Source organism: Colletotrichum graminicola, assembly GCF_000149035.1.
Source record: "Colletotrichum graminicola M1.001 genomic scaffold supercont1.31, whole genome shotgun sequence".
NCBI lineage: Eukaryota > Fungi > Ascomycota > Sordariomycetes > Glomerellales > Glomerellaceae > Colletotrichum > Colletotrichum graminicola.
In genome coordinates this window covers 215,988-238,793 of record NW_007361035.1, presented here as the reverse complement: position 1 = coordinate 238,793, position 22,806 = coordinate 215,988, and the positions used below count along the sequence as shown (strand labels likewise).

Here is a 22,806-nt window from a genome sequence, read left to right as displayed (position 1 = left end):
GGCCCCGGTGAAGAGCGAGCGGACCATGCTCTTCATGTGATTGCGAAGATAAACTACCAGCCACCGGGGGACGGGGTTGTGGCCATAACATCTGCCAGCTAAGCCTTGGGGCTGCATTCTCTTCTGTTTTAGACGGACCCAACGGCCAAAGATAGTCATCCGATTCTCCAACATTTATTTACAGCTTAATTCTTTCCTTCCGGGGCTTAGAGAGTGCACCTCACACGTGTAGAACCCGGGGCCAAGCCATCTCACAAACCTGTCGGGAAGAATAGGCAGGCAGACATCTGTTGCTTGCCAATGTACTGCGTAAACACCACTGGGCTGCGAAGCTGAAACACTTTCCGTCTCTCTCTCACACTCTCTCGGATGAAGTAGGCAGGTAGTGAAAACCCTTTGAAATGCAAGACACTTGCCAACAAGACAAACGCTCGTCTTTGTTCCTCGAGTGTTGTGATTGTGGGGGAGGGGGGGCTGAACTCGGACAAAGGGCATTTCCAACGGCTCCTCACATACATAGCCAACGTCATTTCAGGCAGCTTTCCATGCAGATTGGGAGGGCCACTCGAATCATGTAACGTCAACAAAGTTGGGCAGTCTTGCAGCGTGGTAAGAGCGTTGCGATGCAAATAGGGGAGCGGTATGTGCATGTTATTTGTGTTCAGCCCTTGTTTAATACAAAAGGTAGTCATTCGTACATATCTATGCACAAACATTACAGACGCCAAAGAGAGAACAGCTGTGCCCAGCCGACAGACAGACAGACAGGCAAGGCAGATAGACACTGATAGCCAGGGCTGGAGATGTGCAAAGCATGGCTGATTCTGCATCAATCAGCTGGAACGGGACGCACGGTTCACTGCATCATCGGAAGAGCACAAGAGACATTCCTTAGCGTGCAAGGGCCCCGGGCCTCTCCTCTCGAATGGTGTTTCCATCAGACCCAGTCACAAGTACCTAACGTAATGTGCCCCCCTCACAAAGCAAACCGTCCTATCGGCTTCAGCCACGGTCATTACACTCCTGGCATCTCCCCTCCCTCCCCCCTTATCGATAAAGACCTTATGTACCACCAAGTCAACTGATACATACAATGTAGGTAGGACCCCTGTGCACCCTGTTGGTGACGTGAACCCAGCCAGAGTCACGCGCTGTGAGAGCTTGTGGGGGGGAAACAGTCTTTAGTGCATCTGGTTGTGTCCATGCCCCCTCTTATTCTTATGCCTCATGCCCCCCCCTACCACCATCTACACGTCTCCGGCCCAGCCCAGTGCCGGCCTTGCCTTGCCTCATCATCACACACGTCCAGGCCATACATACACTACTGACTGTTTGCACAAGGTTGCCCATTACCGTTACTGTCACCTACCAAAAGGGGTACCCGCCCTACCTGCCCTGCTCGCCTGTACCTTACCTTACCTCGACTGATCTTTAGTTCGCCTTCGCCCATGACTAGGTAACTGCAATTACACTTGGTTAGGCTCGTGGGTTTCCCGGCCTCTCTCTCTCTCTCGCATACCTGCCTCTTACAACTCCAACAACCTTAACCTCCCGGCCCCCTCCCATTCAGCCTGGCGCTTCCCTACTCGCCCTTCACCTTGTCCTTGGCCTACTTTCTGTTGAATCCACACACTCTCTCTCTCTCTCTCTCTCTCTCTCTTTCTCTTGCCCCCTTAGCGAAACCCTATCTTTGGATGACGAACACACCATGAACAGCGTCCCCGCCTTGGGCCGGGTGTCTTCTGATAACACGGTGACTGCAGACTGCGTCAACCACCCCCGGTGAACTGCAGCCTCTCCGCTTCGCTTGGAGACGAGCGCCGCATGTTCCTTCTGTTGTAGCCTGAGGAAATAATTCTGGCTATATCTACCGTACCTTCGAGCTTCTCTCCTCCGAATCCTTTTCCGAATCCCCGAACCGATCTATCCATCGAATCAACTCATCATCTCTCTCACGAACCGAATAACCCACCCTGGGTGGGGGATACCGATTCCATCATGGCGACGATTTTCCAGAGCTTCCGAAGCTCGACCTTGTCGAAGCGCCTGCTCATCTATGCCTTGCGGCGCCTAGAGCTCCTGGATGAGGAGACGCTGGACATGGAGAACCTGCAGTTCGCGCTCGGCAGGACAACAACCGCTGAGTTCAAGGACGTTGGAGTGCGCCTCAAGGTACGGCCCGGTACGGCGGTCGACCGTTTTTGCCTACATGTCTATTGCCAAGTAAAGTGACTAACACGACAGTCAAATTTCTAGAAACTCGAGCAACTGCTGCAGCTCCCTGTCGAGTTCCGAATCCAAAAAGCAAAAGTGCTAAAGCTTAACGTCACCATCCCCGTCGACTTTTACACGAGCCCTATAATCATCGAGATCGACGGTGTCGACGTGCGGTTGAAGGTGTCCACCGCCGGCGAAGACAACAAGGCGGCGGCGGCGACGACGCCGAGCGAAGACTCCACGGCAGTCCCCAACTCTGTCAACCTCGCCGAGTCGTTCCTGAATGACGATACTGCTTTGAAAGATGTCAAACTGGCCGAGGAGAAGAGGAGGCTGGAGGATGCTTTGGCCGCCGAAACACAGGACCTTGGCGGCTCGACCATGAGTGAGAGCTCCATGAGCGACGATGGCAGTCAGTTCGGTACAGGTCAGGCACTATCCCTCCCCGGCTTTCTAGCCGGCTTCCTTCAAGGCATCGTCGACCGCATCCAGGTTCGCATCCGAGGCGTCACCTTCCAGTTGGATGTTGAGGTCCCCGTCGAGCCAGATTCGACAACACCGGAGCTCGTTACTTTTCAGCTCGCTCTTGACCGCATAGATGTAGAGGGCGTCACTGCAGAGGCGCACAACGACGAGGGTGCGCCCACAATAGTCCCCAAGGACGGGAAGCGCCACATCGCCTTGTCCAAGATCCGAGCCTACCTGATCTCGGAAGCAAACGTCTTTTCGCAGTTTGCGCGCTCTCCCTCGGTTTCTTCACCCGCCGTCTCACAGTCTCCATCGTTCAGCGAGCGCGCTTCCGCGTCGAGGCACAGCGCCTTTCGGCCGACTATGCAAGACAGCTATCTCACAGACTCGGCGGATCTCTCCGAGGTTGACGATGCGCTTCTGCAGGACAGCGAGGATGCGTTCAACATTCCGTATGACTTCTCGAGCCAGCCAGAGGAGCCAGTAGAGGAGGAAGAAACGAATACACCTAGAGCATCGATATACCAGGACTTCTTTCCTCGAGCACATGTTCCCATCTCCCAGTCGACCGTCTTGGGGAACGAAGATCGTGCTTCTCCCTGGGCCAGCTTCCAGAGGGAAGCGAGATCAGAGCCTTCGCTCCAGCCCATCGAGGGCGTCCGGCCAGCCGACCTGCTCGACTTTGGAACACCTGAAGCATCACATCACTCTATCGCCGCAAGTCAACATTCGAGCCCTGAAGGAGGCGAGGATCTGGCACAGTCCCACCTGTTTACCCACGAGGAGGCCGAGAGCATGTACATGAGCGCCTTTTCCCAGGCCGAACCTCAACCCGCCGGATCCAGAATGCCAGGGGGATGGGATGCCGATTCGAGCCCAGGAACTTCACCCAAAGCAGAGATAGCGAGCCTAGTACCGCGCCAACCGTCGCCACCGGCCTTCGAAGCAGCCGTGAGCATGCTCGATTCAGGGAACCATCAGTACTCGGACGCGCCAGTCCCTTCTCCACCAAATGCACCGTCGTCGATAGTCGAGTCGGACTCAAAGTTTGAAGACGCGAGAGAACCGAAAGTGTCTCCGACAATGGTCCCCGAAAGCGACGACGTCACAGAAACGCCTGTGCAGGCAGACGATGTGGCAACTCCAAGGGGACCGACCAGACTAGTAAAGGAACTCGTATCTCTCCAGAACATATCACTGTACATTCCCTCGCTCCACCAACACATGCATGTGCCAGCCGACTCTCAAGCTTCGATTTTGATCCAGAACCAGGCGTCGCTTGGTCTCGCTAGATCAGTCGCGCCACAAGTCCCGGGGGCCTTCTCGGTGTACTCTACATCAGGACTGAAGTCGAGCTTTGTACCGAGGGAGCCGGAAGCCGTCATGACAGAGCCAGACAGTGATAGCCTTTAGTTTTAAGTTATTTACTCTTTTAATACCTTTTATTTTATTATTTCTTTTTATAATAATCATTAGCAAGCTGTTGGATGCACTAAAGAGCAAAGGTTCCACTACCCCTGCTTCCAAGACGACCGAAACCGTAAAGCCACAACAGGCATCCACAGTACCTGACATCAAAGTGGCTTTTGAAAAGATCTCACTCCATTTCCTGCACCAACTTGGCGGCGTTGCCGACACGGCGGAAAGAATCCTGGGCTCCCCAGGTTTGCAGATGCAGCCAGAGATCCTTCTCCGCACTGATCTCGACAACCTCAGCATAACCCTCAAGAATTCCAAGAAGGCGCTGGAGACGACCATGGATCTTGAGAAATTCCGCTTCGGCTACGCAAGAGATGATATCATCTCATTTGACCAAAGCCTTCAGATGCGGGCCTCCGTCATGGACAAGTTCCCATCAGTTGGCTCAGATGTATCTGTCAAGGTGATAAAATCATCTGACTCGATCCGGACAGAAGTCACGACCTTGCCACTGCTGGTCCAACTCGACCTACAAAGATTGGACGAGACTTTTAGCTGGTTCGGAGGCCTGAGCAGTTTTCTTAACATGAGCTCCTCCATGTCATCGAACGCGTCCCCGTCCGCCAAGCCGCCGGCGCCAGCGCCCCCAAAGCCCCGTGGAGTTCGCTTCGACGCTCCGATCAATCCCGACGACAAGTCAGCGTCGGCCGAAAACAAGATTGACATGCGGATAGGAGGGTTTAATCTCGAACTGAAGGGCAAGGAGTGCAGTATTGGTTTGGAGACAAGTGCTGTCAAAATGGTGAGCCGAGAGCTGGGCATCGGGTTTGCAATCAGCAAGGTTCGACTTGCCGGACCCTACGTGAGATACTCTCGAAGCGACCCGCCCATATCGGCGGACATTGGAGGTGTACGTTTCGAGTATCTAGCGACGCCCAAGGACAAGGATCTCGAGAGGCTTCTGGAGCTCATCATCCCGTCCAAAGTCAAGTTCGATCAGGGCGACGATGAGATCATGGTGGACACTCTCCTTCGGCAACGACGCAAGGGTGGCGTCCTGCGAGTCACTTTCGACCAGCTCAACGTCAGGGTTGACCAGATGCATCAGCTAAACTGCCTGCCCGCCCTGGGCGAGGAGGTTGCACGACTGGCAACCGTTGCCAAGTATCTCCCTGAAGACGATCGTCCTGGCATTCTGCTCTTGGCCGAGGTCAAGGAGCTGGGCGCGGTTCTTGATTCCGGCGGAAGACTTGGTGTTTTCAACACGAACCTCAAGAACTTTGAAGTTGCTCAGATCACGGTGCCCTCGTTGGTGGCATTCGGCGTCCATGCCATCTCCGTGAATCGCAACCACCGAGAGGACCTTGTGAGTTCGTCGACGACGTTGCCGCCCGGAACGCTCACCCAAGGCCCCGTGCTCATGGTCCGCATGATTGGGGATGAAATGGAGCCTGTCATCAAGATAAAGATGCGCGATGTGACGATCGACTACCGTGTGCCAACGATCATGGACGTGCTGGGGCTCGCGGAGGATGCCACGCCACAAGACTTCGAAGCCAGCCTTGCCGCTTCTGTGGCCAATCTCGGCGAGCAAGCACATACTGTCCTAGCTGGGAAGATGCCTCAGACCACCAAACTACCGCCAGATCCTGCTCGACCCAACAGTAAGCCAATGACGGTCGACTTGGTTCTTCGCGATTGCCTGGTCGGTGTGAACCCCCTTGGTCTCCCCTCGAAACTTCTCATCGCCTTGACTGATGCTCGGCTTCAAGTGGTGCTGCCAAAAGATGTGGACACCACGGCAAAACTGGACCTGAACAAGGCCTCCATTCTGCTCATTGACGATGTGGCTAATATAGGTGCGAGCCCTACTGTGAACCGCCGGCAGTCGGCAGACATGTCGTCCCAGCAGGTCTCGCGACTTGTCGCTCAAGGCTTCGTGAGCATCTGCTATATATCCTCGGCAAAAGCAGTCGTAAAGGTGTCGGAAAGCCCAGAGGAAGGTGAAAAGCATGTCGATATCGAACTCCGTGATGATCTGCTTGTACTGGAGACGTGCGCCGACTCGACGCAGACCCTCATCACCCTGGCCAATGCGTTGACGCCGCCCACTCCGCCCAGCAAGGAGAACAAGTACCGAACCTCAGTCGTTCCAGTGCAGGACCTCTTGGCTTCGATTTCGGCGGAGGCGTTCGGCAGGGCAGAAGGCGACTACGACTTTGACAAGGACTTCGAGCTCGCGCAAGAGCTGGGCGGCAGTGATGAATACGATGTGGCGAGCGACGCCAGCCCTCTCCAAATCGACTCGCGCTACTATGAGGATGCCGGCCCGTCGGAGCCACTCTTTGACGCGGAGGGCTCCATAACGTCAAATGCCACGACGACCCAAGATACACACGACGGCGTACTGCTGACCAGCTTCAACGCTAGTGCATCCCACCATTCGGATGACGGTAGCGACCTGGTAATCCACGAGAACTTCTTCGATAAGGGACCAGAGACCGACGGTAGAGCCCAGGTCTGGAACTCATCCAAGAACAGCTATGACAAGGCACCCAAGGAACTTGTCGGGCGCAGCCCACTTCGAGTCTCAATCCGTGACGTGCACGTAATCTGGAACCTGTTTGACGGATACGACTGGGAACGTACGCGCGATGTTATCTCAAAGGCCGTGCAGGATGTCGAGAATAAGGCCTTTGAGCGCCGCCGGCGATCGGACCGCGCTGTGTTTGAAGACGACGCTGAGGAAGACGAGACTGTCATTGGGGACTTCCTCTTCAACTCCATCTACATTGGTATCTCGACCAAGCAGGATCCCCGAGAGCTTGCGCAAATGGTCAACCAGGAGTTGAACGACAATGCCACCGAGACGGAGTCTCTCGCAACCACCGCTTTCACCACAACGACGAGTCGCGCGGGAGGCGCCAGGCCCAAGAAGAGGCTGAGACTGAACCGAAGCAAGCATCACAAGATCACATTCGAGCTGCAGGGAGTCAACGTGGATCTGATCGCCTTCCCTCCCAACTCTGGTGAGACGCAAAGTTCTATCGATGTGCGAATCCAAAACCTCGACGTCTTTGACCACGTCCCCACCTCGACCTGGAAGAAGTTTGCCACGTACGACCAAGATGCTGGTGAGCGAGAGATGGGTACCAGCATGGCCCACTTGGAACTGCTGAACGTGAAGCCCCAGCCGGACCTTGCGGCCTCGGAAATGGTACTGCGGGTCACCGTGTTGCCGCTGCGACTCCACGTCGACCAAGACGCCCTCGACTTCATCACCAGATTCTTCGAGTTCAAGGACGACAGCGCTCCTGTTCATAGTTCGAGCAGCGACGTGCCGTTTCTTCAGCGTGTCGAGGTCCACGACATTCCCGTCAAGCTGGATTTCAAACCCAAGCGAGTCGACTATGCAGGGCTCAAGTCGGGCCGCACCACGGAGTTTATGAACTTCATCATTCTGGACGAAGCACGTCTGACTCTGCGGCACACCATCATCTACGGAGTCTCAGGCTTTGACAGGATGGGCAAGATCCTCAACGATATATGGATGCCGGACGTAAAGGGCACACAACTGGCCGGGGTGCTCGCTGGCCTCGCGCCGGTCCGCGGCATCGTCAATATTGGCAGCGGTTTCAAGGAACTCATCGAGGTGCCCATCAAGGAATACAAGAAGGACGGCCGCATCGTCCGCAGCATCGGCAAGGGTGCAGCGGCGTTCGCTCGCACCACGGGCACGGAGATGGTCAAGTTTGGAGCCAAGCTAGCCATCGGGACGCAGTACGCGCTTCAGGGTGCCGAGGGTCTCCTGAACAAACCGCAGGCCGACAACACGTGGGAGGATGCGGGTCTCGACCCAGAGGAGAAGAAGCAGATCTCTCTGTACGCGGATCAGCCGACTGGCGTGATCCAAGGGCTGCGTGGAGGCTACTCGAGCCTGACAAGAGACCTCAACATGGCCCGCGATGCCATCATTGCGGTGCCGGGCGAAGTCATGGACAGCCAGAGTGCGCAGGGTCTCGCCAAAGCAGTGTGGAAGCGGGCGCCCACCATCATCTTCCGGCCGGCCATCGGGGCCACCAAGGTGATCGGACAGACATTGATGGGCGCAACAAACAGCCTGGATCCGCAGAACAGGCGCAGAGCCGAAGAGGTGAGTCGTCCAGTCGCGCGGGCCTCTCGACGGAAGACGATTTGCTGACTTTGAAGCAGAAATACAAGCGACACTAGACCCGTTTTCCAGTGCTAAGAATTGCACACGAATAAACATACCGGATACCAGGAACCAGTCATTGAAGGTGTTTCTTTCTTTTCTTCCCTCTATTTCCGTCCCGAATTTGATTTTACGGGGTTTGTTGTCTAGGAAGACGACGACGATGACGACTCCCATAAGACTGCATAAGACTGCATCATAGACTGGCGAAGGAGGGCACGTCTTTTCTCTCTCTTTTTTTCTTTCTATCTTCTTCAGACACCAAGCTGAGATTTTCTACACTGCAAGGACACCAGGAGACGCCATGCCACCCGTGATATCTTGCATGGCTTGTTGCACCCTGGGAACTCGACTTGCTTCATTGAGTTGGCTTAGGGTTATCGGAGGAGTCGGACGGAAAGGCTTTCTTTTTTCTGTAACCAACTACTTGGTGTACCTAGGGTAAGAAAGAATGGTGGACTCTACTTTCTCCCAAGATTGAACCAACTTTACGAACTGACTGATTTGTACTGAATTGAGAAGCGGTGATGTGGAAGATTGGACAAGCAAACGTGAAGCGGGCTCAACAAGCAGCAAATGTAACTTTTTGGACAATTTCAATAAGGCAATTAAATGGCCCACGTCTCGACGAATTGGATAGTCTCCGCGACGAATATCGGAGTTCCTTGGGCCAGACACTCGGAACTCAAGTCCCCACTTGCGTGCTCTGAGGCATGTGCTGGGCTAGGATTGAGAGGGGGGGTAAGGACACGCCATTGGATCCATCGTCCGATCTACATGCTGGTGTTTCCAAGGGAGGGTGAGGAATAACCCTGTAAGAGAAGAAACAACCGGCCCTAAATGCAACCAATGCTGGACAAAAAAAAACACACACACCAAACGAAACAAAAAGGTGAAAGTGGTCTGCAACTCTGGGAATGTTGGGAAATACACGTGCTTCAGACTGGAGAGACTAACGGCAGGGCTGATGCGAGGAAATCACATCACTTGCGCCTCTCACAATGCGAAGGCAGACGGAAGGGCTATACCTACGATAAGGTGGCGCGTCTGTTCCTGGATTCTACGTCAACCTGAATGGGCTAATCTATGACCCTTACATTTGCAGAAGCCCCATCTGAAGGGAGCGGAGTACCGTCGTAGGGCGAATTGCACCACCACCACCCCCCCTCCTCTTTCGACATGGACAATCTCTCAATGCGCAATGCTAATCCATGCGCGAAAAGAGTGGGAAAGATACAAGGAGGGGGGGGCAGAGTCGGAGCACCCGGGATTGTTCTTACATGCATACCTTACCTCGGCGATATCGATATCGATGTCTAATCCCGATGGCGTCATCATCGAAGCACTGGCCGATCGAGATTCCTCACCATTTATCAGCAAACCGCGTTCCTTCCCGCTTCGGATTAGGATGGGAAATGATCTCGGGTGTGGAAAGTTCCTATTTCGGGGTGGGCTTAGGCTAGTTTACCAAATCTTTCCCAATCGCGTCGTCCAATGCCACATCGCACAGATGACTCGTGGGTTGTTTTCCATTCGGGGGGGCCATTTTTTTCTTCCTTATTTGCTTGTTCGTTGACCCTTTTGGAGCCAAATTGACATGGACTCCTGCAACGGGATACTAGCTCAATCTTCAAGACCATTTCTAATCTTGTGAATCGTCTTTCTCATTCTTCCCTCCCTTTCTCTTCCACTTCCCCTCCTGTTCCACATACACACACACACACACACACGCTCTCTCTCTTTCTCTCTCCCCTCTCCCATCTGCCCACTCTAAGTTGAGCTTCGCATACCCCGGGATCAGAGACACGCGCATACACGCACGAGTCTTGTTTACAGAGGAAGCCTTCCTGTCGACAACTAACATCCCGGCCGACCCAATATTCAAACCCTGCATCTTTCTGTCACATCGAGCATCTGTCTCTTCTCCCTGACAGATCTACCCCGCCTCCACCACCGGAGTCTGCCCCGCCAAATCTACGTGTGCCCGCGCATTCGTAGTCCGCCGCCGCCGCTGTTGTCGTCGTTGTCGTCATCGTCGCAAGCAACAAAGCAGCATCACTTAGGCTCGTGACTTACAAGTCACAGTCGCAATCATTGCTTCCACCGCCAATATGTCGGACGGTAGGCGTGCCGTTGATTCCGACAAAGGTTTGTGGTTTCCCTTGCTACCTTTCTATCCACTCTCACTCTGACCCTCGTCACTTGCTTGTTGGAAGTTTCCCCGCCTCGCATGTTTCTGCTTATCGGCCCATCGTCGCGAACCATACGCGCGACTTGAACCAAGCTAATCCCTCCCCCGCGCGCGCACAGTCTGGACAACCCTCATAACCAACCTCGACTACCTGCCCGGCCTACTCACCCTCAACTACTCCCTCGTCAGGTCCGGTTCGGCGTACCCCCTCGTCGCGCTCTACACCGACACCTTCCCGGCCAAGGGCCTCGCCGCCCTCGAGCGCCGCGGCATCCCCGCGCAGCGCATCGAGTACCTGCTCCCCACAAAAGGCCGCGACTACTCCAATGACCCGCGTTTCTACGACTGCTGGAGCAAGCTTTCCCCCTTCTCTCTGACCCAGTACGCCCGCGTCGTCCAGCTCGACTCGGACATGCTCGTTCTCCGCAACATGGACGAGCTCATGGACCTCCAGCTCGACGATGGCGACTTCGCCGCCGACCAGACCCCCGGCGCCGCCATCGGCGGCAGCCCCCGTTCCCCGACCCTCGACGACCTCGCCGTCAAGAACCCGAGCACCCGCGTCTTCGCCGCCGGCCACGCCTGCGTCTGCAACCCCCTCCACAAGCCGCACTACCCTCCCGATTGGACCCCCGACAACTGCGCCTTCACGGCGCAGCACGCTAATCCCCATGCCGCCCAGCACACCGCTCCGGACCCCGTCTCCCAGTCCCCGCTGGGCTTCATGAATGGCGGCCTGCAGGTCGTCAACCCGTCCCGCCGGCTGTTCGAGCAGATCGTTCGCCACATGGAGCAAGGCGCCATGGATATGGACTTTGCCGACCAGAGTCTGCTGTCGGACCTCTACCGCGGCCGCTGGGTCGCACTGCCCTACGTCTACAACGCGCTCAAGACAATGCGCTGGCCTGGCGTGCACGACGCCGTCTGGCGCGACGCCGAGGTCAAGAACGTCCACTACATCCTCGCCCCCAAGCCATGGGACGAGATCGACCCGCGGACGGGCGAGTGGACGGGCACCGACGAGTCGCACCGCTGGTGGGTCGACTACAACAGGGAGAGGAAGGCCAAGGAGGAGGCGAGGGGCATCGAAGACGAGTTTTGAGGGCAACCCTGCGAAAATGTGTGCATGCGCGCGCGCATGTGTTATTTTGGTTTGGGGTTGGGGGCCGGGTGTCAAGAACTAATACGAGGATACACAACAGGCTCGCTGCCATGTCTCTTTTCAGGGGTGGGAAAGGGTGTTTTTTCTCTTTTTCTTTTTCTTTTTCTTTTTTTTTCCCTTCCCCGTCTTCATTGCTTTGGGGGGGGGGGACCGGGGCTTTTTGCATCAATGGTTTAAGAGGAAAGGATATTCTAGACACTCGCGCCCGATCGAGGGCCGGCCCATGGGATTAACCGAAATGAATACCCCAGGTATCGGTTGACCACGCTGAGCATCGTCATCCTTCGCGCATGTGCATGCAGGGAGACTTAAATTCAAACAAGGGACGTGGAGGGGCTAAATGTGCCCAGAAGCCACAAAACAACGCCGGGGTACCTATCCGTTCAGTAGTATCCGCCTCAAAAACGCCTTCAAAGCTCGTCCGTGTCGTCTGTGTCGTAGATGAAGACCGACGTCCTCTTCTGGTCGGCTTCGATCTCTGGCTTGACGGCCTCCTTCTCTGATTTAATGGCCTCACTAGTCTCGGCAGGTCCCTGGTTGACCACGTCCTTCTGCGTATGGACGATACCGGCCTCGTCTTCGTCCTCTTCCTCGGTCTCGGCATCATTATCGACAATCACTAGGCTGTCTTTCGTCTCCTCGACCTTCGTCTCCGGCTCGTTTTTGAAACCACCCTCCGGCTTCTGAACCTCCTCCTTGACAGCAGCGGCGGCAGCCTGCTCGGCCTCAGTCTCGGCCTTGACAGTCTCCTCGGCCAGTAGCTTGCCCTCGCGGATCTTGTAGAACGCATCGAGACAGTTGCGCCTTTGGGCCTGCGTCCAACTGCCGACGACCAGGGCGAACTCGATCGCGGTTGCGAAGCCAAACTCGCGCGCCATGGAGCAAAACTGTCGCCGCATGACATCCTCGGGGGGGTTGTAAACGTACGAGAATCCCTTCAGCTTCTGTGCCTGTGCATCAAACGCCTGGCTGTCCGCGAACAAAGCGCTGTCGCCCTCTCCGTCGACGTCGGAGCTGGCCGCCATCTCCGCCTTGCGGGACAGCTGTTCCTCGACCTTGGATGTCCCAATCACCTCCGAGTTTTCGTGAGTGTACTCGACGCCTGCGGCCGACAGGATGGCCTGGACGGCATCGCTCTTTGCTTGCTGCGTTTTCGCAGAGTCGCCGGCCTTGGTGTTCTTCCCGGCCAAGAATGCGGCAAGCTGGCTCATGTCGCCGTCCTCCGAGCCGGCAGGGTCGCGCTTCAGGGCGCCAAGCTCTCCCTCATGCTCCTCCTCCTTGGCGAGCTTCTCCATGTCGACGGTGGTCATGGCGATGCCTGTTCCTGCTTTTGCTTCGGCAATGTTGGTCTTGTTGACGATGTCACGAATCACGAGCTGGTTTTCGCGATACGTGAAGAGGTTCTCCAGGCCGAAGATCTCCCCCTTGCGTTCAGAATCCTGCTGCACACCTTTGAAGTACCGCCGCTCGGACGATGCTGTATAACCAATGTTGGCCTGCTGCTGCTTGTAGATCTGCCTGGCGTAGACAATCTCCTCGATGGTCCCTGTGGACACCAGGCGGAAGACATCGACGTCCCGGACCTGGCCTATTCGATACGCTCGGTCTTGGGCCTGAAGATCGTACGATGGGTTCCAATGAGGGTCAACAATGACAACCTTGTTTGCAGACGTGATATTCAGGCCTACACCACCGGCCTTGGTCGAGATGAGGAAGACAAACTGGGTCGGGTCGGAGTTGAAGTCATCCACGGCCTTTTGCCTGTCCTCGTAGGAGACAGAGCCATCCAAATACGTGACACTGTAGCTGGTGTTGTGAAACAGGTGCTGTAGAATCCGAAGCAGGCGGACGCTGTGGGAGAAGACAAGGACTTTGTCGCCGCTGTCGTGCCAGAACTTGAGAAGCTTCTTCAAGACCTTCCATTTCCCACAGAACTCGGGGTTGGCCAGGTTCAAGATGGCATCTCTGTTCTGGTAGAGGTATTGCCACGTCTCTGGGCAGCAGGTCTGGAGTGCGCGAATTTCCCTCTTGTACTTGTCATCTTGGTCGCCTCCTCCTGCAGGGATGAGGAGAGTGAGGTGGTTCGATAGCTTCTGCAGGGTTGTGACGCAGGGAAAGATGATTGACTGCCACGATGTTCCGTCCTCGAGCGTCTTCCGACAGCACCATCCCTGGCCAGTGCCCGAGCCACATTCGCAGGGGTCCGAGAGGGTGCGGAGAAGCTCCACGTCAGGCCTACTGATGAAGTTCTTGTACGCCTCCCGTTGTTGGTCGGTAAGCGGGCAGAAGACGACTCGGTCGCTCTTCTTGGGTAGCTGATGGGCTATCAATGTTTTCATACGGCGCAGGAAGAAGCCGGGAAGCAGGTTAGTGACAAGCTTTCTGGCAGTGATCCTGGCGTCTCGTAGCTGACCCAAGGTCGCATCGTGGGACTGGCCTCGCGTCAGGGGCTTGGTGATGGTGTTGTTCCATTCGCTCAAGGTGCCGAAATGGCCTGGATTCGTCCAGTTCAACAAGGTCCAAAGCTCTTCGTACTTGTTCTGGATCGCGGTGCCCGTCAAGCCAATACGGCAGAGCGCGTTGATGTCGTTCATGGCCTTGGTGACCTCGGAGCTTCTTTCCTTCATTTGATGGCACTCGTCGGCGATGACGGCGTCCCATTTGACCGTGTTGACCAAGCTCTTGTGGTTCTTGTAGGTCGTGTAAGTGGTGATCATGATTTCCGTCCGTCCGGCCTTGGCCGTGGAGAGTACATCCTCTTTCCCTGCGCCATGGAAGACGTCGACCTTCCACCAACCCCAGCGATTCAGTTCGTTCTTCCAGTTTTCGATGATGGATCCTGGGCAGATGATCAGGATCCTCGGGTACCAGCGGCCAGAGATGTCACGAATCTTTTTTAGACGCTTCCTGTCGCGCTCGTCGGCGGTCTTGCCAAAGGCGGCAGTGAGGAATGTGACAACCTGCACCGTTTTGCCGAGACCCATGTCATCGCCAAGCACGCCGCCTCTCTGGTAGACGAAGAGACGATGCAGAAACTTGACACCGACGATCTGGTAATCTCGTAGGTACTGGGCAATGGGGGCAGGGATGATTCCTGCCGAATACTCGAGCTCGACATCTTGGTATGGCCGGCAGGGCTTGATCTTTGTGCTCTCGTCGAAGTTGGGTCGGCGCTCCAGCATGTTGAGTCGATCATGCTCGGAGAAGACGACGTCGGAGTAGTCTGGCGGCAGCAAAAGACCGGCCTCCTTCAGTCTCTCGCGGTTCTTCTCGAACGCCTTCCTCCGCTCCTTCAAGTAGTCGGGCGCTTCAGCCACGTCAAGGTCATCCAACCCATCGCTTTCGTCGACGTCGACCCTGACGACGGCGCTCTTCTTGGGTGATCGGCCCTTGGGCTTGCTTTTCTGCCCATTTCTGGCGGTAGCACGTTGGCCCTTGCGCTTCTTGGACTTTGGGAGTTCTAGGTCGGAATCTGCATCCCAGACTTCCTTCTCTTCGAAGCCGACGTCGATTTTACGTTTCCCAAGAGATTTCTTGCTTTGAGGCTGAAACCCATCAATTTCCGAAGCTGTTTCGTCATCGGAAATGACAATGGTGTCTTGTTTGGCCGGTCGGGTCATGATGGCAGCGGCAGCATCGGTCGCATTGCGGTAATGGTACCTGTTCGATGGTAATGACGGTGATGGTGTAGATGGTGTGGGGTTGAGAGCGCGACGACGCGACAAGAGCAGTAGGATGTATCCGTAGGTAGGCACAGTACCTACTTGGAGTGGTGAGTGTGGGGGTTGCTGCCTGCCTAGCAGAGAGAACAGCGCTATGAAAGGTGTGGGTCCAGGTGATCTGGCAATTGGTTAGGCAGGTATGTAAGCACCATGGGTACCTAGGTAGGTGCCGTAGGGATCTCCGTACACGGGCCTGAGCTGCCCGGGGCCCACACTTAGCCGATCGGAAACCGAACTGAAGCTTTGCCATGGAAGCATGCGCCGTTCGGCCTAAACCACCAAATATTAGGGAATGGATGCAGAGAGACTACTTGATTCCTGGAACTAATACACATGCACTACTTGGGAGTGTGACAGCAATGACTCAACTCTCTTACATTTGATGAAATTTTCCACATTCAGACACCTCGTAGGTTTCTATAGGTTCGTTTCCGGGTCGGAATCGTAACAAGCTTTCTCTATGCCGCCAAGCCAAATAGATCTTTCCGTGCAGCGTAATTGTAGATGATGTCGGTCGACTTCCTCGGACGTGTTACTTCGGTTCTTCCGTACTGGCCAGGTGTAGTCAGACGCCAGGAGGACCAACGCAAGCAAACCGGCGACGTGAGAGGCTAGACCGTTGCGCAGGACTCCAAGCCTGGCGTCAAACGTGTCCTGTTCCAGCGGATAACTGCCGGTCACGAGACTGCCACCGGCAGCCTGTAGTGCCAGAGCAACAAACTCACACAATATCAACACGATAGTGTAAGTGCGCGGCTAGAGACGAGAGTTGGAGGCGCCAAAGACAGGGATGATGCGCGCGAGGCTGAGGTACAGGGCGGCGCTGAAGAAGGCAGGCCCGATGGTGATGGTCATGATGTACATGGTCGATTCTAGTCAGCTCCGATGTACGCGATGGTTCTTCTCCTCGTCGCGGCTGTGGCCACTTCGGAGGACACTGCTGCAAGCTTACTGTCGGTATACGTCTTGAGCGTGGTGTAGTCTGACTGGCCACATAGGCGATTATCTCTAGCACGAGGCCCAAGATTATGGCAACGAGGAATCCCCACTTCTTGTAGCGAATGCCAAAAAGGAGCCGAGGAAGCGCTGCGGCGGCGTATACGACAAAGAAGAAAGCGCTCCCTGGCAAGCTACACAAAGCCGTCATTTTCTGGCTGATGTAGCACTTGGGAGACGCGATGAAGATGTGCTTGAAAATTTACTAATAAAGGCTAAAAGTATAAAACGGTCGTAAAAAGGGTATAGTAATGGAGAGGGCCATCAGGTGAAGGGAAGGCATGGTATAGGTGAGGAAGCTGGCTAACAGAGGGCAATATTTCGATATACCATATAGGTCCTTATATATCATTATAAGGGTTTATGCATTGGAACACTACACACTAGAGACAGGAGCTGTTATTGGCTAATAGACGAAGCGGCCAATCAAACCCCTGGTTTCGACGACATTCAGCAACGACATTTAGCGATGGCATTACAGTCTCAGGTGCAGTGTGTGTCGTATTTGCAAACAAAGCTGATTTACTTTCCTTCCGGTGATCTGTATCTCCAAGGATAGAGAGAGTCAAACGACCCTGTCCAACAAAGACGCTGACGACAAGCAACACCGCCTCCTCTTGTGCACACGAGCAGCATCCAGCACCCTCCATTATGAAACCATGAAACAATTTTCACGACATGAACGATTAACCAATGGCTGAGGTGTATGCCGGTTCGTCATTTCCTAACGTCTGGGTGAAAGAGGAGATAGGTAACCCCGGACTGCTCCACGGAACCAAAGAGTACGACACATCAAGTGCGATGAGTCGCGGCCCAGCTGCAATCAATGTACCAAGACCGGGCGCTCCTGTGATGGCCGGAGATGTGGTCCGCCTCTATGCGCCATGCCCTGTGCTACTACACTAGGTGGTCTGTCTCCTCCACGTGCAAATCTCTGCCAGCGCCGGCGGCGAGATCGAGACGACGTTGCTCTGCTGTTTCCTCTCGCCGCCTTCGACCTGCTCCAATGCTACCACAAGGAGTCCCAGGCCCACCACCACGGCAGCGCAGGCCTCCTCCAGACGTGACAGGATAGGCAGAACGGCATCCGTGGCGGATCCTTATGGTCGCCCCGGGGCTACTTTATCCGCGAGAAGCTGGGCCCCTAGTTCCATCGCATGGCGTCGCAGGTCAGACTGTTTGGCCACGTACAGTCAACGTGTTCATCGTCGTCGTCGAAACACGGATGCGAGAACGCCACGTTGGTGACCTTCATCAGCGACGCCCACGGGGGAACTTGGCCCACTTTGCTTCGTACACGACGAAGAGGGCACCGCAGACGATGCCGAAGACGAGGAGGCAGATGACGACGGCAGAGTGCCAAGGGTGCATGTGCCCGCCAAACTCGAGGCTCAGCAAGACAATCAGGACGCCTCCGATGACGATCAGGGTGCCTGCCTAGTTTATAGCGCGCAGGCCCTCACGCACCGAGGTCTTTGCGGTGTCGAGGCGCAGGAGGAAGAAGATGAGGACGGAGACCACGGAGCCGATGGGGAGGTTGATTCAAAAGCACCACCTCCCCGTCGTCAGTCGGTGAAGACGCCGCCGAGGACAGGGCCCAAGCCACTGGCTAGGGCCCAGACGATGGACCTGAGGCCAAAGTACAGGCCGCGGCCACGCAGCGAGAACAGGTCGCAGATGCAGATGTTGACGAGGGTGATGAGTCCCGCGGCACCGAGACCATGCACGGCGCGTCCGAAGAGTAACAGCGGGATATTCTACATACGGGATAATCTCAAAGAGTAGAGCTGCAAGAGGCCGAATAATGCATAGAGGACATCTGCGCTTGTGGATGGATAACTTAGCCTGGACTGTGCACAAAGTCTGTCTTTTTGGTGTCTCTGGCCCCATATTACCAGTGAATCTGACGGTGTACCCCCCGAAGCATCTCCTGGCTAATACCATGACCACGACAAGCCGGAGGGCCGTAGACATCGTCTTGTGCACAAAGCCCACGTCGACATCCAACAGTCGAGCTTCGGCATGTGCATGGACGAACCCAAGGCTGTCGGGGTCATCCTTGACCGCAGACGCCAGCTTGGCGACAAATGTCACCAAGCCCAATGTGACGATGATGGCGGCTAAAACCGTTCTTTCCCAGGTAAACATGACTCTCAATCTGTTTTGCAAGGTGAGACTGGCAGAAGCGATCGTGACGGCGACGAGGAGCCCGTTCGCAGCGAACTATGAACGGAACACTGCTTCGGGCGCGCCCGGCCCGCCTGAGTTCCATTGCTGGCAGAAAAGACCCAGAAGCACGACGGTCGAGAAGTGTGCTATCCCACGCGGGCTTTTCCTGCAGTGATGTCAGCTTACATCGCATATACACACCTACGGTGCATGCGAATGAAACCAGTAAACTGGGGAGAAAGGGCCTTCCACTGGGCACTGAAGCAGAACGGCCAACAAGGCGACGTACTGCCAGACAATCCGTTCTTCCACGGCTGCTGAAACAAGGGCATAGCCGTAGAAACCGAGGAATGCGGTGGAAAACAGGGTTCCTGGGTCCAAGTGAGGCATGAAAGCATGCACAGCTGAACCGAAATGTAAGCAGAATGAAGACGCCGACGTTCTTCCAGGGAATGGGAAGTTCCAGTAAGCCAGAAAGTGTGGGCACAAGGTTGGCCTGGTGCACCACGTTGCGGTACATGAACTCATCGCCCGAAGGCTGGGCCGGCGCCCGGGACTGAGGGCGTCGAGTTCAGATGCTCCTGATCTGTGACGGACGTGTAGATATCTTTGACCACGTGACCTATCTGCTGCTGCTTAAAAAAAAAAAAAAAACATGTCGCGGCTGCAGAACTGTCAATGCTTGTTCGTGTTTTTTCTTGATTTTCTTTTCGGCTTCCAGCTACCGTTTGTACCTACCGGTACGGACCACGGAGGTGACCAACATGATGCACGCCTGGAAAATGGAGAACAAGAGCGCTCCTATCATCTTTTTGAAGCTCGGTCAAGGCGTGGGAGGTGATGTTCTAGCTTCTGGACCCACACGGGAGATAGGTTTGCGGGTTGCCGAGACTGTCGGGAAGCCTGCAACTAGTGCCAACACAAAAGGACCCACAAGTCACCGAGCCCGGTCAGCGGAGTCGGAGCCGAAGTGGGGATCCGAGCGGCCTGAAAAGTAACCCACTGACACCCGGGTGACAAGAAAGATGGCCAGCTGCCATGTGGTACCAACGCATGGCACAATCACCTCGCTGCCAGCCAGATCGAGACGGCAACCCCCCGATCGAGCAAATCCACCGGTTGAAGACCAGCGCCAACGTCTAACGCCCAAGTACCGGCCGGCATGCTAGTGTGTCTCTAGTTCCTGCGACGGGCTGCATGTAGGTAGATTGCCTCCCACGGCGCCGTAAGCGATGCGCCCAAAAAGCAAGCACGTCGACATGTAAGTCTCACCGGGTGCCTGGCTGTCCGGCATGATCCGTCGAAAACATAGTGTAATCAATGCAACATGGACTACGATAGGAGAAGAGATTGGACTCAATTTGCCGGATTGCGACAGCATCAGAGGTGCGAGGCAGATGTGAGCCGTGTGGCTGCAGCTGCAGCTGGTTGGGCAACGTACCAAGTCCCCCCCCCCACCCCCTTTGGAGATTAGAATGACGTCACACTCACACACCTCCCGTCTTATGAGACTCTTGGACGACGACATTCGAGAAATCTTTTCCCCGTCGCTTGGATCGCCAGACCAGGGGGGGAGAGCATTCAGCCACACAAGTTGCGCTGCGCTGTCCGCGTGACAGGTATTGGGTTGATCGAGATGAGTCTGGAACCGGTTGAGCCACAGCTGTCGCCACAGACGTCGTAAGCGATTGTGCCTTTTCTCCGCAAGTCGCAAATATCATGCCGCCATTCTTCACTCCGTAGTTGCTGTGCAATAATTACTTCATCCATCCAGGTCGACCACGACTGGTTATCTGATCGGGTCACTCGGGAGCCCGTCCAACTCCCAAGAGCATCCAGCCGCGCTCGCACGATGTGCCATCTCTCGTGCTGGTTGGCTTAGTGGCCTTGGCCTCGTTTGTATGGCGTGCCACTTTACGCTGCCCGTCAAGCCGGCGCATTGGCTTTACAGAGGCCGTACCACAGAGCAAACAAAAGCCCGAAACTGCCGTCGTAATAAAAGTTCGAGAAAGGGGTACACTAGTATGGGTTTGCTGTCCCGCTGCAAGGATCGCAGGACATCGCAGCTCCGCAAAGGCTTGTTTCACACCTCAAGACCTAGGATGGATGGCAAGCGCCGTCCTTTTTAGGAGTGGTGCTAGCCCATCAATGTTTCTCATCTGGCCATCACTTCCCTGAGGATGACCTCATGTGGAGGGGAGCTATAGGCCCGGACGAGCAGAAAAGAAGAACAGACAAGCTCTCGGCAGCGTGCCACGAAGCCGACCTGGTGACGTTGAGCCAACCAGCCCTAGTTTCCCCCCTCCCTTCCCTTCACGGCCAAGGTGCCGGATTTAAAAAAAAAAGAAAAAAAAAAAGAGAGATTTGCTTGGCAGGGTCTCTGCGCTGTATAGCCGATCTGCAGCAAGCCGCACCTCGGGACTTGGACGTCGTTGCATCAGTTCTTGGATGATGGTTCTTTCTAGTCTTTTCCGAGCCGGGTTTTCCTACCATGCCCAGCGCTTTAGTCACAAAGAATCACTGAGACTTGCGGTCCAGATGCGCCTGCTGTGCTCGGCGGTGACGGCATGACGATGAGGTTTGCAAGCCGGGCTACTTACTACCTACCCAAACCTGCTTTCCCACCTGATCGTCATCCTGATGCGACTCTCTTGGGTGGCTGGTGTTAGACACAACACAACTTGCCATTACCCCCCCGGAAAGTTAATAAATAGAGATAACCTCGTTGCCCTCCCCCTAGCTATTTTTGTTCTCCATCCCTCAGACGAGCAACAAATCAGCAGACTTTCCAGTGCGACAGCTCATCATCTCAACCACTCCTAAACTCAACCTCAAGTTTGTAACCACACACACACACATACACACACACCAATCACAATGGCTCTCGACCGTGTTGTGCAGTTCATCCTCCGCGGTGCCCAGCTGGTGTTCGCCGCCATCGTCGCCGGTATTACCGGCGCCTACCTACACGCATCTCGCGCCTCAGACTGGGACAATGGCCGCTTCATCTACACCATTGTGGTGGCCAGCTTGTCGCTGCTGTTCGCCCTGATCTGGCTGTTCCCCTTCTCGGGTAGCTTCATCCACTGGCCCATGGACATCTTCCTCAGCATCCTTTGGTTCGTCGCCTTCGGCCTGCTTGTTAACGTAAGTTACCTTCCACAATTCTCTCATCTGTTATGCGATCCCCGCGTACTGACACCCCTTCCCAGCTCATCGGCGATGGCTGCGGCCCCATCTTCGACTGGAGCAATGTCAGCCCCCGTGGTGATGCGTGCGGTCGCAACAAGGCCAACATTGCCTTCTGCTTCCTGTCTGCCATTGTCTGGCTCGCGGCCGCCCTCATCGGCCTCTTCTGGGTCCGTCGCCGCACTGCCGTTGCCGACAACCGCCCTGTCCACCACGGCCGCCGCCGCTGGTACCGCTCTTCTCGCGTCTAAGCGGCGCGCGCGCGATCCACACTGTTGGTCACATTTGCAGATGCTGAATGAGATGATGGGCCAACAATCATAGCCACGTTCTTCTCTTGATAAGCTCTGCCGCCGTCCTCGACGGAACGGGGACGTGTATCATGAAGGAGTTGAACATGTCGTTTTGTTTTTGAATGCCCCTCTGTGTTAATGACAGTATGAGAATGGCTTGAAGCTTCACTGGAACACTTGATACCCGATAATACCCAACTTTTGTATCATAGCACCTACCCTAATATCACATCGTCCTACCCGATTCTTATTTAATTCGTCACTACTGATGTCTTATGTCTATGGCCACAACCGAATTTGATACAATTGTAACCGTGAGTGCACTACCATGCAGCGCACTCCACGCAACAAACCCACGCAAAACATGCGGGAGATTTCAAAAACCAACCGCAGTCTCGTTCTAACCGCACGAGGAGGGGGAATCTAGACGTTATTTTGAATCCAGAGTCTATGAAGACTTATGAATGGGGTGATGACTCGCCACCAGACCGCCAGAGGCTCGCGCAGGGGAACGGGTTCCGCCCACCTTCTGGACGATCCGGGGAAAGTGGGTCTCTTGCCGGGACGCAGCCCTAGGAAAGCCCCGGCGGCGGGCCGCGAAGTTTCGGGATGCGGTCCACTTCCACGGGGAGTTTGGCATCGCCTCTCCCCGCTGGATAGGTAGCACCCACAAGACCGTGCTTCAACGATGAAAGCTTAATAGAGTTGGCCACGGCGGAAGACAAATGGTGGAGATGATGGCTCTTGGTACCTAGGCTAAGAGTTGT

The 22,806-nt window shown here is 55.3% G+C and overlaps 5 protein-coding genes across 5 annotated transcripts; 3 read left to right on the top strand and 2 right to left on the bottom strand.

Annotated features, from left to right (window-relative positions):
* Positions 1–1,998: 1,998 nt before the first annotated feature.
* GLRG_07456 (ATG C terminal domain-containing protein) lies at positions 1,999–8,334 on the top strand (the record flags this gene model as incomplete). Its single annotated transcript, XM_008098141.1, has 4 exons — positions 1,999–2,172; positions 2,257–4,044; positions 4,166–8,257; positions 8,317–8,334. 4 exons carry the CDS (start codon positions 1,999–2,001, stop codon positions 8,332–8,334), a joined length of 6,072 nt encoding a protein of 2,023 aa, XP_008096332.1.
* A 2,094-nt stretch (positions 8,335–10,428) lies between these two features.
* On the top strand, positions 10,429–11,610 carry GLRG_07455 (glycosyl transferase family 8; the record flags this gene model as incomplete). The annotated part of the gene is made up of 2 exons (XM_008098140.1): positions 10,429–10,438; positions 10,628–11,610. The coding sequence occupies 2 exons, from the start codon at positions 10,429–10,431 to the stop codon at positions 11,608–11,610; spliced, it is 993 nt and encodes a 330-aa protein (XP_008096331.1).
* Positions 11,611–12,080: 470 nt separating this feature from the next.
* GLRG_07454 (SNF2 family domain-containing protein) lies at positions 12,081–15,290 on the bottom strand (the record flags this gene model as incomplete). The annotated part of the gene is made up of 1 exon (XM_008098139.1): positions 12,081–15,290. One exon carries the CDS (start codon positions 15,288–15,290, stop codon positions 12,081–12,083), a length of 3,210 nt encoding a protein of 1,069 aa, XP_008096330.1.
* A 2,663-nt stretch (positions 15,291–17,953) lies between these two features.
* GLRG_07453 (uncharacterized protein) lies at positions 17,954–18,362 on the bottom strand (the record flags this gene model as incomplete). Its single annotated transcript, XM_008098138.1, has 2 exons — positions 17,954–18,145; positions 18,330–18,362. The coding sequence occupies 2 exons, from the start codon at positions 18,360–18,362 to the stop codon at positions 17,954–17,956; spliced, it is 225 nt and encodes a 74-aa protein (XP_008096329.1).
* Positions 18,363–21,434: 3,072 nt separating this feature from the next.
* On the top strand, positions 21,435–21,997 carry GLRG_07452 (uncharacterized protein; the record flags this gene model as incomplete). Its single annotated transcript, XM_008098137.1, has 2 exons — positions 21,435–21,704; positions 21,770–21,997. 2 exons carry the CDS (start codon positions 21,435–21,437, stop codon positions 21,995–21,997), a joined length of 498 nt encoding a protein of 165 aa, XP_008096328.1.
* Positions 21,998–22,806: the final 809 nt, after the last annotated feature.